The sequence below is a fragment of the Genypterus blacodes genome, unplaced genomic scaffold (genome assembly GCF_046128005.1).
Source record: "Genypterus blacodes isolate CSIRO-AG114 ecotype Tasmania unplaced genomic scaffold, CSIRO-AGI_Gbla_v1 ptg000154l_1, whole genome shotgun sequence".
Classification (NCBI taxonomy): domain Eukaryota; kingdom Metazoa; phylum Chordata; class Actinopteri; order Ophidiiformes; family Ophidiidae; genus Genypterus; species Genypterus blacodes.
In genome coordinates, this window is record NW_027466956.1 from 293,767 (window position 1) to 304,528 (window position 10,762).

Genomic DNA, 10,762 nt, shown 5'->3' on the forward strand with positions numbered 1-10,762 from the left:
GGCAGGACATCTTCACTTATTTTGGTGGAGTGAGGAACAAAATACTCTGGGTGAAAGGTTGAATGTCAGGAAGGAGTTTCAATTGAACATTTGAGCTGACTAAAGCTGAACGCCAGGCAGAGCCAGTCTGTGCAGTTCCTGGGTTGTGACTTACCTTCTTGTCTTAGGCGGGACAGGCTGAACCTGTCTTGCAGGTTTATGTCCCACCATGAGTATAAATAGCTGAATAGCTTCAACTCCCTTCGGTCCAACAGTCAACCTAAATTTGTAAGAACAAAGATGTTTCAATTGCTGATCGTGGCTGCTCTGCTCTTTGGAGGCTACATCTTCCTAATACAAACTCTGTTTAAAAGGTCCAAATGTAAAGGAAATACATCCATGGCAGGAAAGACCATCATCATTACAGGTAAGAGACAAGATTTAATTAGGAAAAACCATGGAATGCATCTTTAAGTAAACTAATACATTAAATTTCATGATTTTATCCAACAATAATTAATATATTAGTATAATTTAGATTTTTTTCACCTCTTCAGTCTTAGATTGTATTCCGTGTGTGTCTAAATTTAAGTGGACTTGATTTGCTTTGCCCCATGTGACATTCAATGTGTCAAAGGAATTTACAAGCCCACACCACAAATGACTCAAGAACCAGCCCAAAGGTCTGACTTGAAAAAAACTTGCTAACGACTAAATGCATAAGGAAAAAGGAAGAAACATGATGAGACAATACTGGAAAAAAATAAATACAAAACTTGAAATTGTTTATAGGCAACTGGAGAGATAACTACAACACTTTTTCAAAATTTCATCCACACTGTAAAGTTGAATGAAATAACATCTGTATGCCATTCTGTGAGCAGCATGTTGCTGTACACGATGATACATGTTTCATGTGTGTTTCCAGGAGGGAACAGTGGCATTGGTAAAGTAACAGCTCTGCTTTTGGCAAGGAAGGGAGCTAGAGTGATCCTGGCTTGTCGGAACCGACACAAGGCTGAGGCCGCCATCAATGAAATTAAACAGGTGAGCAAGAAGAAGAGCCAGGGAGCACAGATCAGTCAGGTCCCATCATTCCTATAACATCATGCAAGGCATTTTTAACTACTGGAATACATTTCAAAATTTCAGGAGATATTTGAAACCCCCAACAATTGACTGCAAATTAGAAGATTGAAGACTTATTTTTAAATCAATAAATGATGTAAAATGTGCATATAAACATGATTCTAGTTTAGACTGATTTACTCTTCTCTAGAGTGTCCTAATGCTAAATATCAAACATAAAGTAAAAATTATTATCAAACTACAGTTTGTTCCTGTCCAACTGTTTTGAAACTGCAATATGGTAATGATAATGCTATTGAGTTGTGTGTAAACATGTGTCAATGTGTGTCTTTGTGTCAGGTGACAGGCAGTACTGATTTGCTGTTCATGCAGCTGGATCTGGCCAGTCTGAAATCTGTTCGCTGCTTTGCGGAAACCTTCTTGAAAACTGAGACCAGGCTGGATCTGCTCATCAACAATGCTGGTATGGGCAAATTCACACCATGCGCCATACATTACATGTGGTCTGACATTAGTGAAAGTCAAGGGAAGTTTGTATGAATTTTAACAGTACAATGAGAGGACAGAAAAACCATTCAACACTTAATCTGAAATTAACACACTTTATATGTGTATGTGTCTTTTTAATGTCACCATTCTGAGAGGTCCAACAAAGTAGTCTGCCAAAGGGTAGGAATCAACCAGTTTACCAAGCTCAATCAAAACAGTTTATCTGGCTGGACATGCACTGAGCTCAAACGCTCAGAAATGTTCCCTGTACCGACCAGAAAGCCTTTTCACCATCAAACAATCTCTCCTGTATAACGCAAATATGAATAATCTCTCCTGAGTCAGGAGTGTCACTCACTTAGTAAGATTAACTTCAGTTTTACCAGGAAAGTTCTGTTTAATAGCCTGAACCTTTTCTTTTTCCAAAACTGGATGATCTCAAGTGATATGAAATCATTAGCTGATGCTGAATAGCCAGCAAGCATCAAATTTCATTTAAGCACCATACATAGTGCTCTAACTAATGATGTATCGGTAGCAGTTGCACATCAGGGAAGAGTTCTTGATACTTTTGTCTGTGCTCTGAAACTTTACCCTCAATGTAGGCAATGGACTCATCTGTATGAGTTGGAGCAACCACAAGCTCTATCCATCAGTATATGGCATTCCATTTCCGTATACGGCATGCCATTTCACCCTCAGGAATGAGATGTCCAGTTATGAATGAAAGTAGTCTTAAACTCAATTTGGGCATATTCGCTGGTTAAGTTAAGTCTATGAGTGTGGGAGCTCAAAGGGGAGATTAGCTCATTTTTGGAGTCAATCGGGAAAGCAAATGGTTTTCCTGAGCTGAGCAACAAACACTGGCTTTGTGATTTTGCTTTTGATGTGGACATATTGACACACATGAATGAGCTGAATGTGAAGCTACAAGGGAGATCAATTTGTGCACAAAATTGTGTGAGAGCCTTCTTGCCATTAATCAATACAAATTGTACTGTAGCATCCCGGACGCACACAAACAGATGCACGCATGGGGTGAGGTCGCACCTCTAATTGTTGGCCAGGGAGGGGTTCAGTTGTGAAAGTCAGTGAGTCTCTTGTTGTTGGTTTGGGTGCACTCCCGACCCGCGCTTAGGTGTATAAATAGGGGATAAACTTGCCATTCTATTGACATTAACAACGTCTCCATATTCCATATATATATAGTAATAATAACAGCATGTTGAACACGTTTGCATGTTGGCAATACAGAAATGATACAAAAACTAAAAGGAAGAAAGGGCAAAAAGTGCATTCAGTGAGCATTTGGGGATCAAAAAAGGTGTTTCTTCTTCTTCTTCTTCGTATGCAATAGCTTTTACAGGTAATTTATGTAAGTTCACACTGGCCCGTCTTTCAAATTTAAAAATCATTGTGGCCCCGAGCCGAAAAGTTTGCCCACCCCTGCTTTAAAACATATGCCAAGCAATGTAAGGAAAACTCCCCCTTGCTCCAGAGATTTCATATCTGGAAGAAAAGGATGACACACACATAACACATAACCATTCTTGTTCACATCACCTGTTACTTACACAAGACAAATAAATTGGGACAGTGATGAATGTGAGCCTGGAGGCAAATCACTCAAGCTTATGTTTCCTGCTAGAAATACCCATAGGATTGCAAATTTCAAAACCATCTATGTACAAAATTACCAAAATTCAAAACCCATCCCCTGAAACAAAACAGTTTTCCTGGAACTGTGAACCATTCTGAGATGATACATAAGTACTGTATGCTCATGCTCACAAGTCCCACCATTACTCTGCTGTGCTGTTTTGTTTTCAACTACCTTGTCCATAACATTTCTCCTATGAGAGCTGCTGCAAAGACTTCAGTACAGGCACACACTAAACAATGAGTACATACTCAAGTACGTACTCAATGGGTTTCACAACCTTAAAGCTTTGTTTATAATATTGTTTGTGGAGATAAGATGTGCTCAGGGCACCACCCTTTCCTATGGCTTTGAGCAATGTATTACATGTGCAGAGAGCAGTGACGCTGTAATCACAGACTTATCAGATGTGGGACTATGTTTCTGAAAAACATCTTCAAGATTGTTAATGGAGAGGGGCAATGTTGCTGAACTCATCATGTTTTGTGCCTGGCATAAACCAAAAAACCCTAAGTTGAGCAATGCTGCAGCAAAATCTTGCACAACTTAAATATATTTATCGGCAAATCGCAACAAACGTTGTCTCAAGGCACTTTACATACAGAGTATTTAAAGGAGCCCAAAGGAGCAAACCCCCCTTAACAGGAAGAAACCTCTGGCAGAACCGTGCTCTAGGTGGGCGGCCATCTGCCTTAACCGGTTGGGTATAGAGAGAGAGAGAGAAAGAGAGAGACAAAGAGAGAGAAGCACAGCAACATAAAAAAATAAACAAAACAAGATAAATAAAGTAGAATGATTATACTTAAATAATAATAACTATAAATAAATATGACTAATGACATTAATACTTAAAGCAGGACAGGGTCTTCATCTCTACAGGACAGGCTTCCAAAGCAACCTTTGAGACGAGAGAACACAGGACACTGTGGCAGAGGTAGAGTTAGTGGTAATGTAATGACATGGATATGCACAGATAGAGAGGGGCATCATGGGAAGTCCCCTAGCAGTCTAAGCCTTTAGCAGCATAACAAGGGGCTGGTCCAAGGGCCTAATGATAAGCTTGGTCAAAAACGAAGTCCATTCTTAAATGTAGAGAGAGTGTCTGCCCACCGTTCCTGGTTCCACAAGGGGCTGAGTCCAATGAGGGTGGTGTCGTCCGCGGACTTCAGGAGCTGGATCGACTGATGACTGGAGGTGCAGTCTTTGGTGTACAAGGAGAAGAGCAGAGGGGAAAGAACGCAGCCCTGAGGGGAACTGCTTTCTGATGGTGCGTGAGTCCGAGATGTGTTTCCCCAGCTTCACATGCTGCTTCCTGTCAGTCAGGAAGTCTGTGATCCACCTGCAGCCGGAGTCGGGCACGTGAAGCTGGGAGAGCTTGTCCTGCAGCAGTGACGGGATGATGGTGTTGAAGGCAGAGCCGAAGTCCACAAACAGGATCCTGGCATAGGTTAATGCGGAGTCCAGGTGCTGGAGGGTGAAGTGGAGGGCCATGTTGACGGTGTCATCTACAGACCTGTTGGCTCTGTAGGTGAGCTGCAGGGGGTCAAGGAGGGGGTTGGTGAGGGATTTCAGGTGGGGCAGCACCAGGCGCTCAAAGGACTTGCAGTGGTCAGAGCGACGGGTCTGTAGTTGTTAAGTCCTGTGGTCCTTGGCTTCTTGGGGATGGGGATGATAGTAGATGCTTTGAAGCAGGCTGGTACGTGGCATGTCTCCAGTGAGGTGTTAAAGACAGAGACAGCTGATCAGCGCAGTGCCTAAGCGTGGATGGGGAGACACAGTCCGGACCGGCAGCTTCTGTCTCCTGAACAGCCTGTTAACGTCCCTCTCTAGAAGTGAGAGGGTCATTGATGAGGTGGGGGGCTCTGTGAGGGCCATATGTGTGAAGGTGGAGGTGGGAGGGAGGGGGGACTGGTGATGGCCGTAGGTGTTATGGGGGACGGTGTCAGGGTTGGCAACTTGACCATCAAAGCAGTAAAACTCATTCAGCCTGTTTGCAAGGCACAGATCATTCAAAGACTGAGCGGGTTCAGGCGTGAATCCTCTGAGACCCTTCCACACAGAAAACAAGACACATTTCAACATTGGAATCTGTCAGCCAGTGAGAGACATTCACTGACTTAGGCCCCCACCTCCAGGTCTGGCAGAAAATAAAAAAGTGCGGTTGGAGGTCAGACACGTGTGGTTGGACAGGACTTTTTTAGCAGAGGTTCGATGACAGCCATTTTAAAAGCTGCAGGCACAACTGGCGTGGAGAGAGTCATTTTAAGATAAGATTTAAGATAAGATACTTTTTTATTAATCGTCATTTTGCATGCAATTCACAGCAAATCGCATGCAATTGAAATTTATCTTGCACCCCCTCATATCACACACACACAAACACATGCATCACAGAGGGGGTGCAGGGCAGCCATTATACGGCGCCCGTGGAGCAGCTTCACATGCTGCTTCCTGTCAGTCAGGAAGTCTGTGATCCACCTGCAGCCGGAGTCGGGCACGTGAAGCTGGGAGAGCTTGTCCTGCAGCAGTGACGGGATGATGGTATTGAAGGCAGAGCTGAAGTCCACAAACAGGATCCTGGCATAGGTTCTTGCACCCCCTCATATCACACACACACAAACACATGCATCACAGAGGGGGTGCAGGGCAGCCATTATACGGCGCCCGTGGAGCAGCTTCACATGCTGCTTCCTGTCGGCTCCAGCGCCCGTGGAGCAGTGTAATGGGTTCGGTGCCTTGCTCAAGGGCACCTCGGCAGTGCCCTGGAGGCAAACTGGCAACTCTCCAGCTGTCAGTCCACTTTCTTGGTCCATACGGGACTCGAACCGGCGACCCTCCGGTTCCCAAGCTGAATCCCCTATGGACTGAGCCACTGCCGCCCCCAAGTAGTGGCTAATAGGGAATTCACATTGTCTGTTAGCGTACCTAATGAGGCCTCATTAGGATTTAATAACTCTAGAGCAAGGCTGGTGAACACGTGCCCGCTAGCCGCATGAAGCTCTTTGCCGGCTCTTGGGCCACATGCGGCTCTTTGCAGGCTCTCGGGTCGCCTGAGGTTCTTTGCCGGTTGACATGCATCATCTGAAATGCATATGCTACAATTTCCCCCGTCAGACCGACTGGTCGCAGCACAAACTAACCTCTCCCCTGCCCTGCCTCCCCTGCCCTCTCCCTCGTCCCTGTCTTGCATGCTATTCCCTAATGCACTACTGTTTGTTTGTACTGTCTTGCATGACTTTTTTGTACCTTTGAATAATCCCACTGGAAGTTCCTATTGCACACCCAGCCATTTGTTGAAAGTGAATCTCTCTTGGAATTGCCTCTACCGAGCTTTCTTCCTTTTTTCCTCATACATTAAGGTTTTCTATACATTAAGGCTCCTTGAGCACACTGGGGACCACTGTGAGCAACATCTGAGGGGGGGGGGCTACACACATGTACCTTTAGTGTGTTGATGTTTTGGCGTTGTAAACCCAACAGTAATTAGATTACTAATGAATTTAGTCCCCATACTTCAACTAAGTTGAGGCCAGATCACTCACGCGCTATCTTATCCCCTTTGTTAGAAAGGGTGGTACCCGGAGGAACTTTAATTTGATTAAAGTAATTATTCTAAATTATGTCAAATTTTAGATCCCTGATGGTGGAAATGATCTAAATATCGTGTTGCACCTACAGTGTAGTGTCCACGTGTTATGAATGACGATGTGGACTTTTCTTACATGTCACAAAAATGTAAGAAAAAAAAAAGAATATACGATGACTCAAGATTAAGATTAAGATTAAGATTAAGTTCACGCACAAATTACATGCAATTGAAATTTATCTTGCACCCCCTCTTACATATCACACACACAAACACATGCATTACAGAGGGGGTGCAGGGCAGCCATTTTTTGGCGCCCATGGAGCAGTTGGGGGTTCGGTGCCTTGCTCATGTGCACCTCGGCAGTGCTCTGGAGGCAAACTGGCAACTCACCAGCTACCAGTCTGCTTGCTTGGTCCACACAGGTGACTCGAACCGGCGACCCTCCAGTTCCCGGCTCAAATATCCGAAAATAAAATATATTTACCATTCACATACAAGGTCCCTGGGCCCTTGAATGGACATAATGAAAGGCCTTTCAAACCTCCTCTACATGAAATTGTGTATATTTAAATACAATTAAGTTCATCCTTGCCTTAGGAAAATGTTTTCAGACACTTGACCCTGAAATGTTTTTGTACGGATCTCTATCCTATAGTAACTGACAGGTGCATTCTCACATCAGCGTAGGTGATCTCGCCTCTGACCTAACTGGGAAAATGTTGTGGAGTAACATTGAAAGGAAAAAGAGTAGTGAAACACATTTCACACATTGTGGTATTTATAACGTCAATCTTTGTGCTGTTGAAGAAAAAGCAACATGAATCCATAGCGGTGCATAACTGGTTCCACAGACCTGGTAAATGGCAAATATCTACAACATACAAGTGAACAACGTCAGCACCTAAGTTTAGATGTATGTAATTTGAAAATTAAACCTAAATTGAACTTATCAAGTCATATTCTTGACTTCAGTGACCCCATCAAAATGATGAATAAAGCTCTGTGATTGGTGTAGGTCTGGTAGCTGATGGGCGGACAGAGGACGGTTTTGGTATTGAGTTTGGAGTGAACCATCTGGGCCACTTTCTGCTGACCCACCTGCTGTTGGACTGTCTCAAGGATGGGGACAAAGGACGCGTGGTCACGCTGTCTTCAATGGCATATCGCTGGGGACACATTGACTTTGAGGTATACTTACTACTACTACTACTACTACCACACACACAAACACACACACACACACACACACACACACACACACACACACATACACTTACACTTACACTTACCAGGAAGAAACCTGCCAGGGAGATGTTAGCTTCACTGAGAAAGATGCAGCAGTAACTAGCCCTCAATCATACTGATCCAAATTCCGGGAACGGAATTTACAAGAACTGAGAGTTCATAAACTTTGAGTTCCTAAAAAAACTGCTCTCTGGACTACACCACTAGTCACATTCATGAAATAAAATCCACCTACAAGTTGAAAATATTAGTGCTTAAGTGCTAATCTTGACAGAAAATCACGTCAAATCATGTTCACTCCAAGATCAGTTTCTGTCATTTTTCTGATCATCTGTTAAAAATGTGCCATTATGATCAGGCTCTGACCGCGAGGAGAGACTTGGGCACTGGGAGCTACAGCTGGCAGTTTTTCCAGGCTTACTGCAACAGTAAACTGTGTAACGTGCTCTTCACCCATGAGCTGGCCAAAAGGCTAAGAGGAACCAATGTCACCTGCTACAGTGTTCACCCAGGTATACCATTCACTTGTTTCCTTATAATGTTGAAGGGAAGAGACTATCCCTGTGCTCTAAAGCTCTTATTGTATTGTTTCCCTTCCTTGATCCTTGTGTGACTCAGTGTCTTCATCTAGCCTGTAATCTGTAAGGATGTTCCAAAAGCTCTTATTTCTTGATTGAGGAGCGAGAAAAGACTCTCCCACATAAAATGATGTTATCAGACACACGCTCCTTCAGTGGAAATTTGGTCCTGATTATATAGCTCTGCTACAGCTGATCTGATATAATGGCGTCATCATGATTATTCTTTTGATCAGACATGTGATGGGGAGAGGCAGTGCCAGAGTGGCTAATCGGGAAAGGCAAGAGAAATCCGAGTGGGCTGCTTCAGCAGTGAGCTGGATGACTCCTTCCAGCCCTATCTCCTCTTTCTCATTCACATTCACACGCAATGAAAACCAGCTGCAGTCCATACAAATACTCGGCTGGTCTAGGGGGTTAAGAACGGCTTTAGGTTTGTGTTGACAGATTTTATTCAAATGAGCACTTAATGGTGGGGAAGTTGGGATGCATGGGACATGAAGTTGGGCACAAACAGTAAACATAGGCCATGTGCTTTCAAATCCTTTTGATCATCTCATACAGTTGATCAGTGAACGGTTTTTGTTCCTGAGGGGAACAAAAGGCGTTGAGGGAATGTGCTTTAGATTTATTTATGATAATATAATAATATTAGATATGTTGGGTTAGATATACTTACTGGATGGTCATAAAAACATATTTCGTACGTATTTTCTCTCTTTTTATTAATGCGGCAAATAGTTAAGTTGCCTTAAGCTCAATGTTTTGGTTTTACTGCCTGTCTGTAGAGCTGCAGAGTTTGCTCACACTTCTTTTATCAACAACATTAGATTTCAACATTTCAGTCATTATTTCATTATTTAGTATATTGTTCATTTTGTGTCTGTGGTTGTGAACTTTCGTGATGTCTCAAACATGTTGTCACGCAGGGATTGTCCGTACAGAGCTGTCTCGTCACGTCAGCCTGTGGCAGAAGGTCTTTATTGAACCTGTGTCCTGGCTGCTGTTCCTGGACCCAGTGGCTGGAGCTCAGACCACACTGCATTGTGCCCTGCAGGAGGGTATTGAACCTCTGACTGGACGGTACTTCTCCTGCTGTGCTGTACAGGAAGTGACCCCCAGAGCCCGGGATGATGCTATGGCCAAGAAGCTATGGGAGGTTAGCGAGAGACTCTGTGGCCTCTCTTATGGTGGAAAAAATGATCCGTCAGTTTAGGCCAGGGGTGGCGATGCAGCTCTTTGCCGGGGGACGTGTTGCTCGGCTCCAGCTCGAGTGCTCACAGATTTTTCTCTTGGTGTACAGAATTCTCATATTGTAAAGTAAACATCTAAAATGCATATGCTATATTTGGCAATACAGGCAAAAAGCTGTACCATTTCAATATTCATTCACATGGCTCCTTTAAGAAGAGGGACGCAGGTATCGTGTCTCGGTGTGTGTGTGTTAGGATGCTCGAGAGAGAGAGAGAGACCGGTGGTACGTACGTAAGCGATGGCGGGAGCAATGAATGTTACGGTTAAGGGTTACAGTATGAAGATATGAATGTATAGTGTGTCAGAGACTGGTGAAAATAAAGCTGGCAACTTCCCAACAACGAGTTTCCCGTGCGTTATTCTGCTGCTGGAAAAGGTGAGGGGATTAACCCTGAAGTTACTGATCATCAACTTTGGCCCGGAGGAAACATCTTCCCTATGCTCCTCGACAATGTTCCCTCTAAGCTGCGCACTTGTGCAATCGCACACTGCTTGCACATTCTCAGTGCACAAAAAAATCTATGCAGCGCATAAAGTAAAATTCAACATAAACTGTAAATTAATTAGACCAATAACCTTTTTTTCTGTACCATTTTGCAATGTAACTCAGTGAGTGGCAGGTGTCCAGCTAATGATACGATAAGGTTCATTTACGCTACGCGACGATCGCGGACAGCAGAAAAGACAGTTCTGCATGCTTGAGGACAGACAGGGTATCCTACTTAGCCAGTTGCTAGCCATGGTGGGTCCTTCAGAGGTAGCCGACAGCCGAGGCAAGAATAAAGCTGCTTGGGATAGCTCAGCTAGCCCGTCCCCATCCACTGGGGTTTGTCAAGGTCACGAAGGGGTGCAAGTCCCGCAAGGGGGTTACTCCCCCCC

General features: G+C 44.0%; 1 protein-coding gene across 1 annotated transcript; it reads left to right on the forward strand.

The window, feature by feature from the left end:
- The first annotated feature begins 209 nt into the window (after positions 1-209).
- On the forward strand, positions 210-10,214 carry LOC143012762 (dehydrogenase/reductase SDR family member 13-like). Its single transcript, XM_076166063.1, has 6 exons — positions 210-406; positions 908-1,026; positions 1,408-1,531; positions 7,822-7,994; positions 8,410-8,563; positions 9,559-10,214. Exons 1-6 carry the CDS (start codon positions 280-282, stop codon positions 9,843-9,845), a joined length of 984 nt encoding a protein of 327 aa, XP_076022178.1. The 5' UTR covers positions 210-279; the 3' UTR covers positions 9,846-10,214.
- The last annotated feature ends 548 nt before the right edge of the window (positions 10,215-10,762 follow it).